The sequence below is a fragment of the Nuphar pumila genome, chromosome 8 (genome assembly GCF_984573655.1).
Source record: "Nuphar pumila chromosome 8, dmNupPumi1.hap1.1, whole genome shotgun sequence".
NCBI lineage: Eukaryota > Viridiplantae > Streptophyta > Magnoliopsida > Nymphaeales > Nymphaeaceae > Nuphar > Nuphar pumila.
The window spans coordinates 4,462,300-4,486,204 of NC_143256.1; the positions used below are offsets into that span (position 1 = coordinate 4,462,300).

The window sequence follows — 23,905 nt, forward strand, 5'->3', positions numbered from 1 at the left end:
GGAAAGTCGCACGAATAGTGTGTATGAACTAAATAAAATAAGACTTCTGAGATAGAATAATTATTTTTGCATATTTGCGTATCTGAAGAAGTATGTGTTGATCCATGTTTTACTCTGTGTGATTCTTTTGAAATTGCATAATGTAAATTCTTTGGGTAGACTCATTCTAGAAAAAAATCAAGTAGTTTACTTGGCATGCCTGTTTACGTGTACAATTACTTAACTCGTAATTGTCTATTATGCATGCTTGTTCCTTTGAAACTGCATACTTAAGATAGATTTTGTGAAGAGACTCAAAACCACTGCAATTGCCATTATAACCAAACCTTAAGGCAGGTACGGTATGAACTTTATGCAAGATCATGGAGGGTATTGAAGGGTGAAATCTATACTTTACTGATTTTGATATGGTAATATCGGCCTCCACAGGCCAATTGCTCAGAAAAGCAAAACATGTCATATAGGAACCAAAAGAATCATATACCATTATGTTGCCCTTTCATCGTAGTTGTACCTCTAGGAAGGTACGATCGTACTTTTGGACAAGTACGTCCCCTGTGGATTACGATGGTGGGATGATGAGGTTGTGGCAACCTCGATGAATGTTATTAGCAAAATGCTGAGATCACATAAAATGGTGACCATTTCGCCTTCACAGGCAAGATGCTCGAGTGGGTCTAATGGACCAGAGCATGTAGGATGGGACGACGGTTAAGAAACCCCCGTCGTACCCATCCGATCTTCACGGTTCATCAAGGGAGAGGATGGATGGTACAAAGACTCCGATGGACAGGTTGTTAACAACCACCCCACGAGCAAAAGACTCGGTTTTCCCCAGTCATCGGAGTTAGGGGAATTGGGATTACCATAAATTATCCTAGGTGGTAACTCCCAGGCACTTCTGCAGAAGTTGGATGCATCCATGGGCCACGAATGCCTTTGGGGATTTACTCTCTTGGTCACTGACCGTCCCCTTAGGAGCGGACTCAGTCAGCCATCCGGGTTAATGAAAACACCTGACATAATAAACCCCCGGATTGGTCTCGGCTGTTTCTACGTTTCGCGTCTGTGCGTACCCACAGGCCAGTTAATATCAGAACTTAAATAATATATTCATGAATAGATATAGATGACTGAGACTTACATTGCTTCTCTTTGCACTTATTACATTTGCTAGAATAGACTACAACTGCTTTAATTGCTTAAATATCATAATTGCTTATCTCATGAATGTCCTGTTTTATTTTCATTCTACTTATCTGTTCGTGCACCTACTAGTTTGTTATGAAACTGACCCATTTCATGGGCAGGTGAGGAGTAGGACTTCACTGGCGGCCGATGGCGTGGTGCAACGTGGATCAAGATTCATTTTCTTTCTGCTGGCGGCTTGGCTCTGGGACTTTTTGGAGTTTTTCTTAGATTTATTGAAGTTTGGAATAAAAGGCTCATTTTGTAATAAACTGCAGATTTTAATCGATTGCCTTATTTCTTAAATTTCTTTAAGATGTTGTACATGTGAATGATGGTTTTTCAGCTAACGTACCCAGGATTGTTGACTTGTGTCCCTTTCTAAATGTATTCCGCTGTTGTTTTTAAATATTAAACTTTAAATCTTTGAAAGGTTTTTCGATAAGGTTTTCGAAATCACAAGTCGAAATTTTGGGGCGTTACAACTTGGTATCAGAGCCAGGTTAGAAAGAAGTGAATCTTGACTATTGAGCATCCCATCGCGCTGTAAGTAAATCTTTGATATTTCATAGCATGTTTAGACTAAATGATATTCTTGTTTTATTCGTAGTACCGTTGGATATATGGATCCAGTTACTGGTTCTAATGGTATTCGCGGTAGGAGCACGCGTAGTGTACGTGGTCGTTCCGTAAGGGGGAGGGGCGGACGTGAGATGTTCGGGGCTGGTTACTGGGCTAACCGCCCTCCTCTACCCATTTTTACGGATGAGCAAGGCTTTGCACTACCGATCGCCTACCAGATACCCTTGGCAGCAGCGTGGGCTGAAGTGCATGCTCGAGAAGGTGGTTTCGCGCCTTCACACATTCAGGTGCACCATCAGACACCACAAGAGTCATCGGGAGATTTTGTTCCCCCTGAGTTAACAGAGGAGTGTGGTTTCTGCGGAGAAACAGGCCACACCATGGATGCTTGCTTCCACAAGGCTGAGCATGACGACAAGATCGCAATTTCGACTGCTGGCGAGCAACCGCCACATATGAAAAATTTCTGAAGCTAGACCCTCCTACTTTCTCGGGCAAGGTTGATCCTGACTTGGCGGAGAGTTGGGTTAAAGAGGTGGAACGGGTGTTCCAAGTGTTGACCGTTCCTGATGATAAGAAGACGATGTTCGGGTCCTTTCGTTTGAAGGACGATGCTCGCGAATGGTGGGACACTACGCGGGAGGTGCAGTTTCCGGGTGCTGAGGTGATTCCGTGGGAGGCCTTCCGAAGGGTTTTTCTCGGAAACTATTTCCCTCCTCATGCGAGGGAAAAGAAGAAGGTGGAATTTCTGGAGCTGTGCCAGGGCGGCTTGAGTTTGAACGATTATATCGCCAAATTTCAACGGTTGGAGCGCTATTGTCCTCACCTATTCGAGGATGATCATGAGCGGGCCGGGAAGTTTATTCGCGGACTGAAGGAAGGACTCAGGCATAGGGTTCTCACCAGTATGCCCGCAACTTTTTCTGCGGCAGTAGCGGCAGCCACCCTACTGAACGAGGATTGGGAGCGTTCAAAAAGTGTGCAAGCCAAGAAGTCAACCGCGTCAGGTGGTGAGCAGAAGAAGACCTTTTCCGGCGGCCCAGGGCAGCGACCACCTTTTCCAGAGAAGACTGAAGCAGGGAAGAAACAGTTTCCCCAGCAAAACGCCAGCGACAGCAGGGCCCTCCACCGCCCAGGCAACCGTCGAGTGATAACTGCCCCAGGTGCAAGAGGCCTCATGTGGGACAATCTTGTCCGCGGGACACTGGCGGATGCCTGTACTGTGGCAAGATGGGTCATTTCATACGCGACTGCCGGAAGAAAGCAGCAGATGACCTCAAGCGAACCGGCAACGTATCTCAGCCTCCTCGACCACCTCATCAGCAACAACAGCGAGCACAACCAAGCAGTGGCAGAGAGCCGGGTCGAGTTTATGCAGCCACGGTCGATCAATTGACCAAAGGGGATCTCGTTCAAGGTACCATTCTTGTTGCTGATCAAGCAGCTTTTGCACTCTTTGATTGTGGTGCCACACATTCGTTTGTTTCAGAAAAAATCGTAAAACAATTGCATATAACGGTAAAAACGCTTGATAATTCATTAGACGTGTATAACCCCGTTGGGAAGAACACGGTTTGCACCACTTTCATACCTGAATTGGACGTAGTTGTGGCAGAGCGGCACTTGCCTGCTTGTGCTATCCTGCTGGAGATGACTGAATTTGACGTCATCCTAGGCATGGATTGGTTGCACAAGTATCATGCCAAGATCTTTTGCCGTGATGGCAAGATCGTTTTATCACCTCCAGGCTCTTCGAGAGTAGAATTCAGAATTCCCAGACCTGTTCGAGCAAGCCGGATGATCTCGGCACTTAAGGCACAGAACTTCTTGCGAAAGGGATGCACTGTCTTTTTGGTTAGTGTTATCCAGTCAGATCCAATGCCCATTCCCATCAGTGAGCTTGATATTGTTCGCGATTACCCCGACGTTTTTCCTAAAGGGCTGTTGGGACTTCCACCGTCTCGTGAGGTAGAATTCAGTATTGAATTGCTACCAGGTACGACACCAATCTCCAAAGCACCCTACAGAATGGCGCCAGCTGAGCTTGAGGAGCTGAAGAAGCAGTTGCAGGAGTTGTTGGATCAGGGATTCATTCGCCCCAGCGTTTCTCCTTGGGGAGCTCCTGTGCTCTTCGTGAAGAAGAAGGACGGGACTTTGCGATTGTGCATCGACTATCGAATGCTCAACCAGGCCACAATAAAAAACAAGTACCCATTGCCGCGTATCGAAGACTTGTTCGATCAGTTGCAGAAGGCCAAGGTTTTCTCGAAAATCGATCTTAGGTCCGGATACCATCAACTCAGAATTAGGAATGAGGATATTCCTAAGACGGCCTTTCGGACGTGATACGGACATTACGAGTTCACAGTCATGCCGTTCGGACTGACCAATGCTCCCGCAGCTTTCATGGACTTGATGAATAGGGTGTTCAAGCCATTTTTGGACACCTTCGTGACCGTGTTCATCGACGACATCTTGGTGTACTCAGAAAGTCGAGAGCAACATCGAGAGCACCTAACAGTTGTGTTGGAGACCTTGCGAAAGGAACGTTTGTATGCCAAGTTCTCTAAATGTGAATTCTGGCTCGAGGAAGTCATGTTTTGGGGACACGTTATTTCTAAGGAAGGAGTGTTCGTGGACCCTGCAAAGGTGGAGGTTGTACTTGGTTGGCAGCAACCAAAGAACGCGCGTGATATCAGGAGTTTCCTTGGACTAGCGGGTTACTACAGAAGATTCATTCAGGATTTTTCTAAAATTGCGTTACCCCTGACAAAGTTACTGAAGAAAGAGACTAAATTCTTATGGGACGAGAAGTGCGAGGCGAGTTTCCAGTTGTTGAAGGAGCGACTTACCAGTGCTCCTATTTTGACCTTACCTTCTGGTAAGGGCGGATTCGTGATTTATACTGATGCCTCTGGGTCAGGCCTAGGGGCCATGCTGATGCGGAATGGGAAGGTGATCGCTTACGCTTCTCGACAACTTAAAATTCACGAGAAGAACTACCCAACTCACGATTTAGAGTTAGCTGCGGTGGTGTTCGCACTAAAGATATGGAGGCATTACCTGTATGGAGAGCAATTTGAGGCGTTCACCGATCATAAGAGCCTTAAATACCTATTTTCGCAGAAAGAATTGAACATGAGACAACGACGTTGGCTTGAATTCCTCAAGGATTACGACTTCACCCTCTCCTACCACCCAGGAAAGGCGAACGTTGTGGCTGACGCTCTCAGCCGCAAAGCACCGGAAATCTCGATAAATGCTTTATTTGCTGGATGGAGGTTGGTCGAAGACCTAGCCTCATGGGAACCTTTCGCGGTCACTCAAGGTTTAATCGGCTTATCTCACCTTGTTGCTCAACCTGAGCTGCTTGCGAGGATCATCAATGGGCAGAAAACTGATGCACGCTACGAAAAGTTGAAGGCTCAAGCGATATTGGCAGATACACCTTTTCGTCTGAAGGAGGATGGAAGTATATGGTTGAGGGAGCACCTTTGGGTTCCTGATGACCCGGTTCTTCGAGATGAAGTTCTTGCGGAAGCCCACAAGTCTAGGTACACAATTCACCCGGGTAGCACGAAGATGTTCAAGGACCTGCAACGCAGTTATTGGTGGAGCGGTATGAAGCGAGACGTGGCTGAGTATGTCTCGAAGTGTTTAACGTGTCAGCAAATCAAGATCGAGCACCAGAGACCCGGTGGGGTCATGCAGCAGATAGAGATCCCTCTATGGAAGTGGGAAGATGTTACCATGGACTTTATAGTCGGTCTTCCGAGGACGCGGAGAAAGCATGACGCGATTTGGGTGATCGTCGATAGACTCACCAAATCGGCTCACTTTCTACCTATCCGTCTCAATCAATCGTTAGATAGTCTTGCTGATCTCTATGTTAGAGAGATTGTGAGATTGCACGGTGTTCCAGTCTCGATTATCTCCGATCGTGATCCTAGATTCACTTCAAGGTTTTGGGGACAACTTCAGTTGGCGTTGGGCACAAAGTTAAAGTTTAGTACTGCGTTTCACCCTCAGACGGACGGGCAATCGGAGCGTACGATTCAAACCTTGGAAGACATGCTTCGAGCCTGTATGATGGACTGGAAGGGAGAGTGGGTTTCCCACATCAGTTTGGCGGAGTTCGCGTATAACAACAGCTATCATGCGAGCATCGGGATGGCCCCATACGAAGCTTTGTATGGGAGGCCATGTCGATCACCTGTTTACTGGGACGAGGTTGGCGAGCGGAAATTGGAGGCACCTATAGTCTTGCAACACTATACTCAACAAGTGCAGATGATTCGAGAACGACTCTGTACCGCTCAGAGTCGGCAGAAAAGCTATGCAGATAAACGCCGACGAGAGCTTACCTTCGATATTGGTGAGATGGTTTTTGTTAAGGTATCTCCGACGAAGAGCGTATTTCGATTCGGGAAAAAGGGAAAGCTGAGTCCTAGATACGTCGGACCGTTCGAAATCCTGGAACGGATTGGAGAAGCAGCTTATCGCGTGACGTTACCTCCGCAGTATGCTCAGATCCATAATGTTTTTCACGTACCCATGTTGAGGAAGTATGTTCACGATCCATCGCATATCATTCATTATGATGATGTGGACATTAGAAGGGACTTGACATTCGAAGAAAGACCAGTGGAGATCGTCGACCGTCGTGACCAAGTGCTTAGATCAAAGACCATTTCCTTTGTAAAGGTTCGGTGGCAACATCATGGGATTAACGAATGTAGTTGGGAACCCGAGAACGATATCAGGGAAAAATATCCTGACCTGTATTTTGATTCTTCAAGGTAATAGATATTTCGCGGACGAAATTCTTTTAAAAGGGGTAGGATGTAAAATCCCATTTTAAAAAAAAAAAAAACTGTTTGGACCCGGGCCGGGTCGGGTCCGGACCCGACCCGGGCCCCTTTTTATTTTAGGGTTTTGCGTAACCCGACGCAGGGTCCCGAGCGCCGCACTCCCCCCCCCCCCCCCCTTCTCCCCCTTCTCTTGCGGGAGGATTTGGGAAACCCACCAGGGGTTTCCCCTTCCGGTGCCCCCCTTCGCCTTTAAGAGAGAGGTCGGAGGGCGAGGGGAGTCTCGCCTCCCTCTCGCAGCCCTCTCGAGCTTCCTCCCCCGCGCCGGTCTCCTTCCCTGCTGCGCCCGCCTCCGACGCCGGCCCCCACTCCCAGGTATGCTCCTCCCTCTTCTCTTCTCCTCCCTCTTCTCTTCCTCACCGCCCTTCCTGTCACCTCGCCGGGAGGCCGGCCGACGGCTCACAGCCGCGGCCTCCCACCGCCTCCCTGTGCCATCGGGGCCGATAGGTGGCTTACGCAGCCCCTGTCGTCCCCGCCTCTCGCTGGGGATCGCCGGAGTGCCGGCAGGGGTCCGGTGGCCCCTGCGGCAACCCCCCCCCCCCCCCCCCCCCTTTTTTTTTGTTTTTGCTGCCACCTTGTGGCTTTCGGCAGGGGCTGGCCCCCCCTGCCGTCCTATGTTGTCGGCAGGGGTTGGCCCCTTGCCGACCTGGGTTGTCGGCAGGGGCTCAGCCCCTGCCACCTCGTGCTGTCGGCAGGGGTGGCCCCTTGCCGACCTGTGCTGTCGGCAGGGGTGGCCCCTTGCCGACCTGTGCCTCCGGCAGGGGCTGGCCCCCTGCCATCCTGTGCTGTCGGCAGGGATGGCCCCTTGCCGATCTGTGTTGTCGGCAGGGGCTCAGCCCCTGCCACTTCGTGCTGTCGGCAGGGGTTGGCCCTGCCGACCTGTGTTTTCGGCAGGGGCTGGCCCCCCCTGCCGTCCAGTGCTGTCGGCAGGGGCTCAGCCCCTGCCCCTTCTTGCTCCCGGCAGGGGCTGGCCCCCTGCCATCCTTATGCTTCCGTCAGGGGCTGGCCCCCTACCATCCATTGCTGTCGGCAGGGGCTCAGCCCCTGCCACTGTGTGCCGTTGGCAGGGGCTCAGCCCCTGCCACTTGGTGGCCGTCGGCAGGGGTGACCCCCTGCCGCTGCGCTATGTTTAGGCAGGGGCTTGTTCCCCCACCGCTTGTCTGTTTTCGGCCAGCAGGGGCACACCTCTGCTGCCTCTCTTTTTCCTATAGACAGGATTGTCCTTCTTTTGCTCCGCATTATTATTAACATAGCACTGTTGCAGACCTCGCATCGGACCCTCGCTCTAGCTCCGCGGCCCGAGCCTCGTATCATCTACACGCGTAGACGCACGCAGCTGCAAGACATCCCGAGGTAGGGGAAAGTCGCACGAATAGTGTGTATGAACTAAATAAAATAAGACTTCTGAGATAGAATAATTATTTTTGCATATTTGCGTATCTGAAGAAGTATGTGTTGATCCATGTTTTACTCTGTGTGATTCTTTTGAAATTGCATAATGTAAATTCTTTGGGTAGACTCATTCTAGAAAAAAATCAAGTAGTTTACTTGGCATGCCTGTTTACGTGTACAATTACTTAACTCGTAATTGTCTATTATGCATGCTTGTTCCTTTGAAACTGCATACTTAAGATAGATTTTGTGAAGAGACTCAAAACCACTGCAATTGCCATTATAACCAAACCTTAAGGCAGGTACGGTATGAACTTTATGCAAGATCATGGAGGGTATTGAAGGGTGAAATCTATACTTTACTGATTTTGATATGGTAATATCGGCCTCCACAGGCCAATTGCTCAGAAAAGCAAAACATGTCATATAGGAACCAAAAGAATCATATACCATTATGTTGCCCTTTCATCGTAGTTGTACCTCTAGGAAGGTACGATCTTACTTTTGGACAAGTACATCCCCTGTGGATTACGATGGTGGGATGATGAGGTTGTGGCAACCTCGATGAATGCTATTAGCAAAATGCTGAGATCACATAAAATGGTGACCATTTCGCCTTCACAGGCAAGATGCTCGAGTGGGTCTAATGGACCAGAGCATGTAGGATGGGACGACGGTTAAGAAACCCCCGTCGTACCCATCCGATCTTCACGGTTCATCAAGGGAGAGGATGGATGGTACAAAGACTCCGATGGACAGGTTGTTAACAACCACCCCACGAGCAAAAGACTCGGTTTTCCCCAGTCATCGGAGTTAGGGGAATTGGGATTACCATAAATTATCCTAGGTGGTAACTCCCAGGCACTTCTGCAGAAGTTGGATGCATCCATGGGCCACGAATGCCTTTGGGGATTTACTCTCTTGGTCACTGACCGTCCCCTTAGGAGCGGACTCAGTCAGCCATCCGGGTTAATGAAAACACCTGACATAATAAACCCCCGGATTGGTCTCGGCTGTTTCTACGTTTCGCGTCTGTGCGTACCCACAGGCCAGTTAATATCAGAACTTAAATAATATATTCATGAATAGATATAGATGACTGAGACTTACATTGCTTCTCTTTGCACTTATTACATTTGCTAGAATAGACTACAACTGCTTTAATTGCTTAAATATCATAATTGCTTATCTCATGAATGTCCTGTTTTATTTTCATTCTACTTATCTGTTCGTGCACCTACTAGTTTGTTATGAAACTAACCCATTTCATGGGCAGGTGAGGAGTAGGACTTCACTGGCGGCCGATGGCGTGGTGCAACGTGGATCAAGATTCATTTTCTTTCTGCTGGCGGCTTGGCTTTGGGACTTTTTGGAGTTTTTCTTAGATTTATTGAAGTTTGGAATAAAAGGCTCATTTTGTAATAAACTGCAGATTTTAATCGATTGCCTTATTTCTTAAATTCCTTTAAGATGTTGTACATGTGAATGATGGTTTTTCAGCTAACGTACCCAGGATTGTTTACTTGTGTCCCTTTCTAAATGTCTTCCGCTGTTGTTTTTAAATATTAAACTTTAAATCTTTGAAAGGTTTTTCGATAAGGTTTTCGAAATCACAAGTCGAAATTTTGGGGCGTTACAAAATGAGAGTAGTCTAGTACAAAAAGTATATAGACCCCGACCAACTCTTAACATCCAAGACTCCCTTCAGGCGGGACCAGAGAACTGACGGAGATATTCCTTCTTATTCTCTATGCGTCTAAATCTGCGCTTGGGGGTAAATGGGAGATCATCGTCATCCTCCGAAGGATATTCCCCGTAAAGAGGAGTAGCAGGCGACACATCCGAGTCCAAAACATAAATGGTCGAAGACTTGGGCACAACAATCGGCATTACGGCGGCTGTCGTATGAAGCTCTGGTGGAGCTGGGATCTTGCCTAAAATTGCTGCCTCGACCTGAGGCGGTGGAGGAGGAGACGCCCCCCTATTTGCTCGGGTGGGGAAGGCTACATCGGCAAGGGCTGGAGGAGCGGGATCGACTGAACCCTGAGCGACTGTAGGCTTAAACTGACAAAGGCACTGATCTGAGAAGTGTTCGAGCACGCCGCAATGATCACAACTATACTCCGCCTCCCCAGGGTTAGGCTCCCCAGAATCCACCACAACAACCCACTGATGAACCTGGATGAAGGAAGGAACCCGCCCGCCTACCCGTGAAAAAACCTCGGCCCAAGCTGTGGCTAATGGAACCTGGAAGGCCAAAGGTAGCGGGGTGCACCACTCATCCGTGAAAACGGGCAACGGAGAGCGACAGGACCCAAACTCGGTCGCAAATTCCTCGAGTCGACCCTGACTCAAAGAGGGGCCACCCTCTGAAGAAATGCGAGTGCGCGCTGTACGCGAGGACCCGCCAGGACTACAAGTAGGGTCACAGGATGCGTCCATCTTACAACTGACACAAAGAATAAAAATTTACCCCAATTAGGCCAAAACTATAACAATAAGGAAAAGGGGACAGCTACTCACAGTACAACAGGATGCTTAGTAGTCGAGACTTTACTCTTCACAACCTCTGGCTCTGATACCAATTCTGTAACGCCTTGAAATTTCTTAACTTGACAATTAAAGTTTTCTGAGGAAAATCCCTGAAAGTTTGAACACGGTTGTTTTGGAAACCCTTCAAAAAGTATCTTTCTATTTTGAAAATCAAGTTTTTGCAAATCTCAGGCACGTTAGCTCGACAATCCAAACATGACCACGGCAATAAATAGCAGACAGCTGAAAAAAAGTACTAAATTCTTAATAAAAAGTCACTATACAAGAAAAATCAACAGGAGGCCCAGCCCCCAGACTAAAACAAAAATCTAAAACTCAAAACCCTGCAACGACAGCCAGAAATCTGGAAGGAAAAGTATAGCCTCGAGCCACGTGGCTTGCACCGTTGACTGCTTGTCGCTGCTACTCATCATCTGCCCATAAAATGGGTCAGTCTCGCGAAAAACTAGTAGAAGTGCAAAAAGAACAAGAACAACTAGCAGGTAAAGCAGTTAAGCATACCACAACAACAACAATGAGAAAAGATATACTGCACAGGAAACTCACCAGTATGCTAGCACGTAATACCACAAGTATGCAAAAACAACAGCTGAAGGGTGAACATGCTTAATTTAGTTATCACTTGTTAACCGGTCATGTGGGTACGTACATGGCACACGAGCCGAAACAGTCGAGACCAATCCGAAGGTTTATTATGCCATGTTTTTTAAAATACCTCGGTTGACTGACTGAATCCTATGCTAAGGGGACGACCGGTGGTCGAGAGAGCAAGCCCCAAAAGGCCCAGTAGGGATGCATCCAACTTCTGCAGAAGTGTTAGGCTATCTAGTGCAACCTCTTTTCCCTAACTTTTAATGACCGGGGAAGCCGAGTCTTTTGCCCGTAAATAGTCATTAATGGCCTGCCTATCGGAGTTGGTACCCTTTGTCCTCTCTCTTGGCGAAGCTAAGTCGAATTGAGCGCGACGGGGGTTTCTTAACCGCCACCTCATTCTTCATGCCCTGGTCCATTAGACCCAAACGAGCATCTTGCCTGTGAAGGCGCCTGAAACCCTTTTAGGTGTATTCTAAATCAGTATCATTGCACGATCGAGGCCTAATCTGCCTCGTAGTATTCATTGCACCGTGCCAACTATATTAGCGCTGCAATAGTACCCAAAAACCAAACGTTTGCCCAAACTCAGGAAACAGCAGCCCTTCGTGCAACGAGGCTCTTGTCTCGAGTTAGGAAAACCAGTATCTCATTTCGTAACTCACTGCAGAGTTCGAACGTTGATACTTGCGCTCTTACGCAAGGTTAAGCTCTGTTGTCGAACCCTACCAATCCACGGCAGGGTTGAGACTACGACAATAAAAAGAAGAGTGACATATATATGTATGAAATAGCAGAAGCAACAACAAATGAAATTAGCAGGGACCAGGATCGCGAAACCGCATCCTGGAAGTAAAAGACAAGAAAGGAAAGTGCAAAAAGAGAAGCCTTGGCACATATAGCGCGACGACAACGAAAAGTAAAGTGCAGAAAGGAAATGGGACCAGGATCGCGAAACCACATCCTGGAAGTAAAAGACAACAAAGAAAGGTACACTAAAAGGAAAGCCTTGGCACATATAGCGCGACGGCAACGATAAGTAAAGTGCAGGAAAAGCAAAGTGCAGGAAAGGACATACATATATACTATATGTAAATGTTTTAATTTATTAGTTAAGTCCTTTGTTTTTAGAAGTTCATTGTTCCTGTTCCTTTTTACGCAAACTGCTACCTAAAAGGGATGTGAGGGTCTATATGCTTGCGAGCGTAAGTGATCACTGTCTCGGGCCGCATAGCACGAGAAGGCTCCGTGGTGCAACCTGCAAATCCAAAAGGGTCAATACGCCATAATACCACGAGGAACGGGTCCGGTAAGACCTGCAGTGGTACCGGACAAGAAGGACAGAGGCAGCAAGGCAGGGGAGGGGAGGGAGCAGAGGCTCCCTGCCAAGCCCACCTCAACAGGAAACAGGGCAGACCCCCCCCCCCCTTCCCTGACGGGAAGCAAAAAGGAGAGCAGGGGGAGCTTCGCCCCCTGCTGGAAAGCACAAGGCTAGGGAGGCAAAGCCCTCTGCCAAGGAGCACAGGAAGGCAGGGGCCTCGCCCCCTTGCCAGAAAATGCAAGGCAAGGGGCGAAACCCCCTACCGCAACACATAAGAAGGCAGGGGGGCTCGCCCCCCTGCCTGAGAACATAAGGCAGGGGGCTCGCCCCTTGCCGGAAAACACAAGAAGGCAAGGGGGCTCGCCCCCTGCCGGAAAACACAAGGCAGGGGGTGAAACCCCCTGCCGAAACACATAAGGCAGGGGGCTCGCCCCCTGCCGGAAAAACATAAGGCAGGGGGGCTTGCCCCCTGCCAGAAAACCCAAGAAGGCAGGGGGCTCACCCCCCCCTGCCGGAAAACATAAGAGGGCAGGGGGCTCGCCCCCTGCCGGGAAACACAAGGTAGGGGGGCTTGCCCCCTGCCAGAAAACACAAGGTAGGGGGCTCGCCCCCTGTCGGAAAGCACAAGGCAGGGGGCGAAACCCCCAGCCAAAAGACACCAAAAGGCAGGGGGCTCGCCCCCTGCCGGGAACCACCTCCTCCTCCTGCCGAGGCCGCAGGCGAAGGGGTTCGCTCCCCCCTCTCATGCGGGAAACAGGAAGACGAGGGAGAGGGGGACTCACCTGGAGGTCGCAGGTGGCAGCGACGACGAGAAGGAGGGAGAGACAGAGGAAGAGGAAAATCGGGGGAGCCGAGAGGGGGAAAAGGGGCGTCGTGGAGAGGAGAGGCGACGGGGAGGGAAAGCATTCGATGCTTTCCGCCCTTCCCCCCTGCTTCATTTATAAGCAGTAAAAAGGGGAGCGGGCGCCGCTTGGTAGGCCCTTACGGCCTACCGATAGCCCTCCTCTTAAAGCGGCTCGGATCCGACCCGGGTCCGGATTGATTACTTTTTTTTTTTTTGGTTATTACAATAATTCTGATTAGTCGATTCATGTACATGAATCTGATCTGGAAGTATGTGTTTATTCCTGCTTAGCTGATTCATGGTACATAAAGTTGATCGTATGCATGTTTTCAATCATTTGGTCATGTACATGAATATGATCGGAGAATTCAGTCACTGTGGTATCAAAACTTCATAAAATGTAGTAAACTGGTGGCAGAAAAATCACAGGAAAAAATTGTGTACTCTAGTTATTAGAAAAACCTAGTTCTTCTAAAATCTTCTTTAAGGTATCAAACCCCTCTCATTCTCTTTGTCGTAAAACCCTTGGCAGACATCATTTAGAAGCATCTCCCCTTCTTCGATCTCAGTTTCCAGACCAGTGAACCTGCTCTGATACCATCTTACATCTATAAGATCTACTTCTTTAGGGATATATGAAGAAAGAGAACAAGAAAGGAGATGTGGGTGTGCACAAATGAGGTGAGATACAAGTGAAAGGTGAGAAGAAGTAGATTGGTGACAAGAATGAAATGTATTAGGGCTTCATTCATTTCATAGGGGGTCTCCCATGACTTTATAAGAATACCATTATCCAAGACAAAAATACCCTTAACTAGCAATAACTGTTTACAATATTATACAAGGGGTAAATGACAAAAGTGCCCATGTACATGTTAAAGAAAGTAAGAAAGCTCCTCAATAGGTCCTTTAATATGGTCTAGTTGTTAAAATGTATCATTCAATCTTTGTAATCTTATATATATTTTATATATATAAAGGATGATACATATACATATATGGTATATATGCATATGTATCTTCCTAATTATATATATAAAATATATATTTCTCTATTATTAGGCGTAAGGGTAGTTTAGTCATTTCCCCTTTTTACGCATATTCCATTTGGAATATGTTTGTAATTTTATTTTTATTTTTATTTTTTATTTTATTCATTCTTGTGGTTTGCGCCACCTAGGGAGGCTCCCCAAAGAGTCGTTGGGGAGCCCCCAACGATCACAAATGTGACCGTTGGGGGCTCCCAACGACTCCTTTGGGAGCCCCCTATGTGGCTCCTCTCTTGTGTTATAAATAGGGGTCTCCCCCTTGTAATTGAAGCACTCCTTTGGAGGAGCCTTTGCTCCATGTAATGGGTGTTACACCCTTCCTCTTTTCAATAATATCAACTTATGCCTTATAGGCATTTTTGCCCCTTTGTGGGTTTATGTGTTAGCACATTATGTGCTTGTGTTTTCCCTTTTAGTGGGTATATTCGCACTTCATGTGCATGTGTATTGGTTCATTATTGAACCTAATATATTCAAAGTCGTTTCTTTACATGGTATCAGAGCAAGGTTGGGATCGAGTTGCTCTTTGTTGCATTGGGAAGCGTGCTATTCAAGAAATTTTAAAAAAGAATGGTGAAGTTCTTGTTTCTCTCTTTTACTTCTTAAAATTATTTGATATGCATTATATTTCTTTAAGTATTATGCATTATGAAGAATTATATGTTTTTTCATATGTGTTTCTCTCTTTTGTTTCTTAAAAATGTTTGGTATGCATTATATTTCTTTAAGTGTTGAGCATTATAAAGAATTAGATATGCTTTTGCATTTGTGTTCTCCATGTCATTATGAGTTTGGATTCTTAACAATTCCATTGAACTTTTTATATTATTCTCTTTCGTATGTCTTTTCTTGAAAAATAAGTTTTTTAAAGAAAGTTATGTTAGAAGTAAAATGTTTGTGAGAGATGTAGCATTGCTCACATACTCTCATCATAATTATTTCATGTTAAAGGTATGTGTTTACCCTCTAAAATGTCCTATATGAGGTTTTTTCATAATAACATGTGTCTTTGAAAAATGATGTTTTATTTTCCTACCTAATGAGTTCTTTTTCATACGAGCAATGTTTGATTAAGAAGGCATTTTTATAATATCGGTTGAATTAAGTTTTAAAAATGATCTCATAAAATATGGTTATCCTCTTTTCATTCTTCAATTCAATTTCAAGAATATGTTTTATTCTAAGATTTATGGTCTTCATTAATGTTGCATACTTATTACATATGTTTTAAATATTTCATGTTGTGTTTATTTAAAACATATTCATGCCATTGGTTATAATCTATTAAGTCATATAATATTATGAATTTTTGTTTGTAGATTTATGCCATAACGCAATCCTAGTATTCTCTTTGGGGATTTTCTCCACTTTAATAAAGTTTTCCCTCTTCCTTTCGTATGTATCCTCATTTGAGAATTTTGTTTGTTGGATCTCTCTTTGAGAGGCCTTTTTATCCTTGTGAATCTTCTTATGAGTATATACTCTTTGAGAAGATTTCATGATTGTTATAAGCTTCTTTTTAATATTGGTTTTTTATGAGATTTTTTTAATATTACCATCTTTGTGAAAGCTTGAGAGTCTCAAGCATTTGCTCCTTTTTATACATGCATTATTGCATGTTTGCTATTATTATGCTTTTTGCGTATTTTGTTCAAGTGTTGTGAGAGTGTCTTCGTACACTTCTTTTATAAAGTATTCATGCTTGTATGCGTATTGTCTATTCATAGACATTTTCACATGGTACTCTCTTTTCAATAAAGAGATGATATATATTGCCTTCCTTAGGGCTTGTTTTGTCCCTTAGTGGACTTGTGAGATTGTTTCTTTTATCATTATAAGTGCTTCTGCAATTTCTTGTTACATGTTGTCCTAAATTTGCTCATTTAAGATTATTGTCATTCTACATCTTGGTATGCATATAATTTCAATTTATAGAGGCTTGATTTGATTCTTGGATTATTCCAAATCCGTCCTCACAACATGACATTGCTTAAATATTTCATGTTGTGTTTATTGAGTCTTTTGATAATGATCATGATTGAACATAATTTCGTATTTATGCAAAATTATTATAAGGCATATTGTTGTGATTAATTATGTTGGACCTTTGAATCGGCCCTCTTTGTAAAATCACATATTTGGAAAATGATTTCCCTAAGTGTTCATTGCCTTTTTATGACATTTATTTTTATCCATCACAAGTTATATGATGCATCAATCCTTTTTATGGCCTTATTGTTATATTAGAGATAATTGTTGAGGTTAGTTAAGGGCATCTTGTGTTATGTCATTTTAGATTGTCCAATTACCATATTAAAGATGGTTGTTGAGGTGAGTTATGGGCACCTTGGAACTCTAGAATGATTTGTTATATGATCTCTAATTATGAGTGTGTCACTCGTTTTCTTTTGGCCATTGATCTTATGGATGCTCTTATTTATATATAAATGTGATGGATATATGGTGTCTTGGAACCTTAAATGTTTTAAGGTATATTTAATTCAAGAGTGTTTGGGATTATTGCCCAACCTTTTATTGCTTATGAATCTTATGAGTGCATTTGCACATTTGTGATTTCGTGTTTTGTGCTTTTGTGCACAAGTGTTCCAAGTGTTATTGGTATATGTATGTTCTTACATTTATATTGTTCCATCGATTATAGTATCTTGTTAAAGATACTTTTACATGCTTTTGTGCACAAGTGTTCCAAGTGTTCTTGTTGTGCGTATGTGCACATATTTATTTTCAAAAATATTGTCCAAGGTTTTATTTATATGTTTGTCATTACAAAGTTTTATTGCCTCAAAAGTCTTCTCCTCTTATACCTCTTATCTAAGTGTCATCATATGTAGACAAGACATATTATTACACCATTGTGTGTTGGTAGCCCTTTGTTGGCTTTGCTCTCTTGGTCTAGTAGCTGAACACACTTGTCTTGAGTGTTATTATATGTAGACAAGGCACGTTGATTCACACCATGGTGTGTGATTTTAGTCCATGTTGGCATTTGTGTCCTTGTTCTTCTAGTCGCTGAGATGTATGCCCATGGTTGGCTTCTTTCACTCATTTCAAGTGTCATTTTATGTAGACAAGAGATGTATTGTGTTTTAGCCCATGGTTGGCTTGATACTCTTGTTCTAGTAGCTAAACATACTTGGTCTTGAGTGTATTTTTACGTAGACAAGAGATGCTTTTGGTCCATGTTGGCGTGTATTCTCTTGGTCTTATCGTTGATGCACTCATTTCAAGTATTATTACATGTAGACAAGAGGTTCTTTTACACACCGTTGTGTGTGTTCTTGGCCTTTAATGGCATTATATTTATGTTCTTGATCTAGTAGCTTACACACTTGATTTGTGGGTTTTGGAGGACTAATGAGGTAGTTGCTTGTAATGGATGAATTATTGTTGAAATTTGTGAAATTTCATTCATATTTTGTCTTTTTAAGATATAAGTGAATCATATCATTAATATGCATATTTTAAAATCAAATTGATTTTTTGTTCACCTTTTATATTTGATATGCAAAATGAGTTTTTGTAATTGCAATCATTTGAGTGAGATGTTCCTAAATGTGTAAGGTTCTCTACTCAAATAACTCTCATTATTTTGCATCTTAAGTGGACTTAAAATCTGTTTGAACTCTTGTGTTTTATACACTCTTTTGAGCATTTCCCTCTTGAAATCGCTTTCAAAGGACTTGCTAAAAATCAAAAACACTTGTCTTTCTATCTTATCGGTTCATATTACTTGACTAAAGTATGATTGGAGCATGATCATTAATGACTCTTTTAGGTGTTGATTCATTTCATGATATTTTATGCATATGCTCATTATGGCCTTTTGGCTCTCATTCAATAAATTATGTGCAACTTATGCCTCTTTGTAGGCTTCTTGTGGTGTCCCTTGTGGACCATTATGTTATTCCTCGTTATGAGGTTGTGTTTGTCCAATGATGGACTTTATGAATGCATTATGCATTCTTGTAATTTTTTTCCGCTCCCTCTTCAACATGGTATATGATTATGAAAAATTGGTTTTCTAAAATCATTTTGCATACATAAGTAATTATCTTGTTTCATCAAATCCTGTGATGAATTATGCATAGAATATCTTTTTGCACCATTACTTTTGGATGAATTATATGATATGATTTTTTTGGTTAATTCATCTTATTTGGAATATTTCACTTGATTAAAGTGCAAAGATATCTTTTACTTGGACCTCTTCTTGATTTGTTTCACAGGATCTTGAAGATGAAAGGAAAAGAAGTACCTTGGATAGATCATGAAAGGTGCCCATCGTTAAAGACTTTGGAGGAAGACATTTGCAAATTTCAATGGCATTTGGACTGAAGGCTCTTGAAGCCTTGAGATTCTTCCTCTTGCATTCTTCAATCTTTTTGTTCCCCCACGCAAAGTTTGCGGGGGGGTGTTAAAATGTATCATTCAATCTTTGTAATCTTATATATATTTTATATATATATAAAGGATGATACATATACATATATGGTATATATGCATATGTATCTTCCTAATTATATATATAAAATATATATTTCTCTATTATTAGGCATAAGGGTAGTTTAGTCATTTCTCCTTTTTACGCATATTCCATTTGGAATATGTTTATAATTTTATTTTTATTTTTATTTTTTATTTTATTCATTCTTGTGGTTTGCGCCACCTAGGGAGGCTCCCCAAAGAGTCGTTGGGGGCTCCCAACGACTCCTTTGGGAGCCCCCTATGTGGCTCCTCTCTTGTGTTATAAATAAGGGTCTCCCCTTTGTAATTGAAGCACTCCTTTGGAGGAGCCTTTGCTCCATGTAATGGGTGTTACACCCTTCCTCTTTTCAATAATATCAACTTATGCCTTATAGGCATTTTTGCCCCTTTGTGGGTTTATGTGTTAGCACATTATGTGCTTGTGCTTTCCCCTTTAGTGGGTATATTCGCACTTCATGTGCATGTGTATTGGTTCATTATTGAACCTAATATATTCAAAGCCGTTTCCTTACACTAGCATCATCTCAAGTTTGAGGGGGAGAATTGAGAAATGTAATATAGTGTATCTGCGCTGTTGGGTAATACCCCTCATGCATTTTCATTATTTATAAGGGCATTCTTGTCCTTCTTTGTAATGTTGTTGTAGAGATAAAGTAAGGATTAATTATGTCCGTCCTTAGATAGATTGTTAGAAAGAGGAATTGATCCTTTCATTGTTATAACTTTTCCATTTGATGCTAATGAAGTTTCTCCAGTGTTTTTCTCTTTTTGTTTTCTCACCCTATTTCTTCTCTAGCTTTGATAAAATTCACTATAGGAGGTGTGTAACCCAACTCAATAATTGGTTTATCATCAATCTTCAAACATATGTTAACCAAATTATTCAATCTCTTTTGTTGATTAAATTCATGCTTGATAATGGAAACAGATAATATACAACTCACCCTCCCTGGTTTTGTTCTGTGAGTAACATGATTTTTCTACCTATAGGATAGTAGTCTTGCAACAAATGATGGATGGATAATCTTGTTTGAAGAAAAAAAAAAACAAATCCATCATATAATTTGCCAAGTTGAGGAAACTAGATGAATGTTAGGTGCTCGAACCCTGCTCTTGCAACCAGTCACTGGCCTTTGTTCATTTGGGCTTTAATATTCCTAATTCTCTTTGGCAAAAACAAAGAGAGTAAAAATGAATTGAGAAACCTCCATCCAAGAAATAAACTAGTTCTTTTAGTGCCTCAAAATAAGTATTGAAAATCAAAATCTGGAAACCTTGCTTCCAACAATGATGGAAAAGAAATATTAATTACATAAGCAGATCAATGTAGGTGCCTTACCTAGGGACATTGGTAATGATTTTATGTAGCAAATCTGGCCTGTTATAAGTTTTAAGCTTTGGAAAATATTCTGTTGGTATGTGGTTTTATATGATGTTCTATAATTCTTTTCTTTCAGTTTATTTTTCTGGTAGTTTTCACATGAGCCCCCTATAGGTTGATTAGCTGATATCATGTTGGTTTGTGGGTTTTGTGTAGATCTGGTGGTTCTAATGTCTTCAAGTTAATTTCAGGACTGTGCTGGGGTCATACTTTTCGCTGCTGAACATGCCACCCAAGTTGCTCTGCAGGTTATTCTCTACTTGTTTTGTTGAATTCCTTTGAAAATATTCTTAAATATTAGTCTAGACGGATGTGAAAACCAATTAATGTTTTGCAATTTTCAACTTTTTCTCCCAATAAATGTTTCTTCAATGAAGTAATTTCTAGTAATTGCATGCATTTGTGGGGGGGTTCTGCAAATATTTGTGTATCAGAAGGCTTAAAAAAGCATCTTAGATAATCAGAAGTCTAGCCAATAAATGCTGTGTAGCATCCTCTAGTTATTGGGAAATTGTCTGACTAGGAATCAAGTAAGGGATCCCATTGTGCATCATCAGTGCTTTCAGCACGTCTATTATCAGCTTAATAGACGAGCTTCAGAGATTTTGTGGTTTGGAGTTTGTTCCTGTCTATTTTTCTGTGGGTTTTGTAAAAGAAGTAATGGATATTATGACTCCTGTCACTAATTCCAAGTGCATCTTCACTTGCTATATTTGGGTAGAATTGAACCACCTCTTGGCTTCACCAATCTGTTTAATATGGTTACCGCTAGTTACATTGCCCATGGAAGGATTTGCAATTTTCAATTTATGATGAACTGGAAATGGAGATAAAAGTATACCCTCCTTTAACTTTCAGTCTTACAAGCGCAAGACAATTCTCATTCTTTCTCTTTTTAAAGTTCTGCTTGACACCAAATAGTTTGTCAAAAATTGCTGCCTTGTTAGAGATCTAATCTGCTATTGCATTCAAGCAATGATACATTCTGTTATGAAAATTTATCTAGGCATGCTTAGGGCCATTTTCTTTTTAATCCTTTTCTTAGATCCTGAATAATGTGCATAACAATTTGTTATGCAAGTTGGAATCTAAGTGCAATCTGTTTACTACTTGTGGAAATGTAACGACCTGAAATCTTACCCAAATTTTAAGGATTTTTTTTATAACAGCAAAAATATTTAATTTAAACCAAGTTAAGCATCTCAGGCACGTCATAGGGATAATCAAAGCAAATACCATCCATTTCATTTCTAATAACAATTAATAATAAACAAAGTGTTCTGAACATTTTAATAACAGAATTGAAATTACTCGACTAATTCCAAACATCCCGAGAATATCAATAACTCATGTATCAAGGCCCGTATATCACCCTGCAACCACTCTGATTCCTTTATTTTTATCCTGAAAAATGGTAAAGGAATTTGAATCAGACTACAACCAGTCTGAGAAGTGCAACCCACAAATCAGATTCATATACATGATCAGTATCAAGACAAAAGCTGGGGCAGACAAAGGCTGAGTCGGTCAAGCTGAAAAATATGTGTTAAGAGCATGCTGGATGATCCATGTACATGATCATAATCATGTACATGAGTCGGCCAGAGCTTAAACAAACCCATATTCAGCATGCTAGCTGATCCATGTACATGATCATAATCATGTATATGGGTCGGCCAGACCTGTATAAATATATATACAACCTGCTGGTCGGTCCATGTACATGCCTAAAACCACGTACATAGGTCGGTTAGGCCTGTACATACCATGTACACTATGCTGGCTGATTTATATACATGCTTAAAACCATGTACGTGGGTCGGCCAGACCTCTAGATACCATGTAGAGCATACTGGCTGCATATATGTGAGTTCTGAAATTGATAAAACTGAAACCTGCAATTATATTCAGATGCATGAACATGTAACTTCAACCAATCTAATCAAAAGAATCTATTCAGAATGCATCAATATATATATCAAACAACATGTATTCAGATATATATATATATATATATATATATATATATATATATAACTTGACAAATTTGAATTAAACAAAATATATTCAGGTTCATGGATATTTATAGAACTCGGCAAATCTGAACCAAAACAATTTATTCAGATGCATAAGCATGTAACTAGATAGATCTGAATCAAAACGATATGATCATATAACTCAGCAGATCTGAACCAAAACAGTATGTTCAGATGTATGATCGGCAAATCTGAACCGTAAAATTATATTTAGCTGCATGATTATGAAACTCGGCAAACCTGAATCAAACCAAATATATTCAGATGCATGTATATGAAACTTGATATGCAGATTTTTTGATGCATGTATATGTACATAACTCGGCAAAATCTGAATCAGACAAAATATGTTCAGATGCATGCCCAAAAGGTCGGCAGACCTGAATATATATATATATATATATATGCATGAACATAGAGAAATACGCAAATCTGAACCATGTCTTTATTTTCTGAGACAGGCTTAAAGAAATCGAATAACATAAACTATATGCACATAATCAGATGCATGATCAAGAAGATCGAAAATCTGATTTACAAGTATATTCTCAAATGCATGAGCATGAAGAATCAATAATCTAACTACATGCATTTTCTCATGTGTAAAATCATTAAAATCGACAAATCTGGAATATGTTTACACTATGAATTCATACTTTCCCACTATGGACAAGAACAGATTGATGCTTATTTCTTTTCAGTGATGAACGTTTAGAATTTGCTGTGGATAGAAATGTGTTATGATCATTCTTTTCTGATGTTTGATTGGGATGAGCATGTTTGAGACCTTTTTTTCTTTTTTCTTTTTCGTCTGTTCCTCATTTGTGTTTGTTTGCAGGCAATACAGTGCCTGGGAGGGAATGGATATGTGAATGAGTACCCAACGGGTCGTCTTTTACGCGATGCAAAACTGTTTGAGATTGGTGCAGGAACCAGTGAAATCAGAAGAATGATTATTGGTCGTGAACTCTTCAAAGAGCAGTAGCTGCACAGCAAGCAAAGGTGAAACTAAGGCAGGAACTCATAAATTTGTCCTCTTGACCCAATCAAGCATTTGGTGGAGGGTGCTACTTGATTTTCGTACAGTTTTTCAACTAAAAGGAAGGGGGGGAGGGGGGGGGGGGGGGGGGGGGGATTGCATGATGGAAGTGAGGCTGGGACATCCATCAATTGTAGTTTCTCTTTATTAGTAAAAAACATCTTTTGTTTATGGCGTTCATTGTTAAGATGGCTGGATGGTGAGGTCTCGCTGTCATAACTGAGGGTTCTCGGGTTTGAATACCACGGTGGGTATTCCCTCAGCTTGCTTTTTGGGAGAATAAAAAATGTTGAAAACTTTAAATCCTAGAAGAAAACTAAAGTGATCAAAACGAGTGATTACTGCTTGAATAGGATCAATCAGGCCGCTAGTACTTTGAGTCAGGTTACTCCCTTGGTCCCAGAAAACAAAAAAAAAATGGCTTGAATTTTCAGAAAAAACTGATTTGACGGTACAGATTGGTTCAAGTATTTATAAGTGAAGTATAATGAGAGAGAGAGATTCGTAAATGGGTATAGGCACCAACATATTCAAGATAACATTATACACCAGTAC

The 23,905-nt window shown here is 42.5% G+C and overlaps 1 protein-coding gene across 1 annotated transcript in view; it reads left to right on the forward strand.

The window, feature by feature from the left end:
* IVD (isovaleryl-CoA-dehydrogenase) overlaps nt 1-23,666 on the forward strand; it is a 133,963-nt gene extending 110,297 nt beyond the window's left edge. Inside the window, exons 14-15 of the mRNA XM_090015959.1 lie at nt 20,467-20,523; nt 23,150-23,666. Of these exons, the coding sequence (XP_089872085.1) occupies nt 20,467-20,523; nt 23,150-23,296 (204 nt within the window). The 3' untranslated portion in view covers nt 23,297-23,666. The remainder of the gene's footprint in view (nt 1-20,466; nt 20,524-23,149) is intronic.
* The last annotated feature ends 239 nt before the right edge of the window (nt 23,667-23,905 follow it).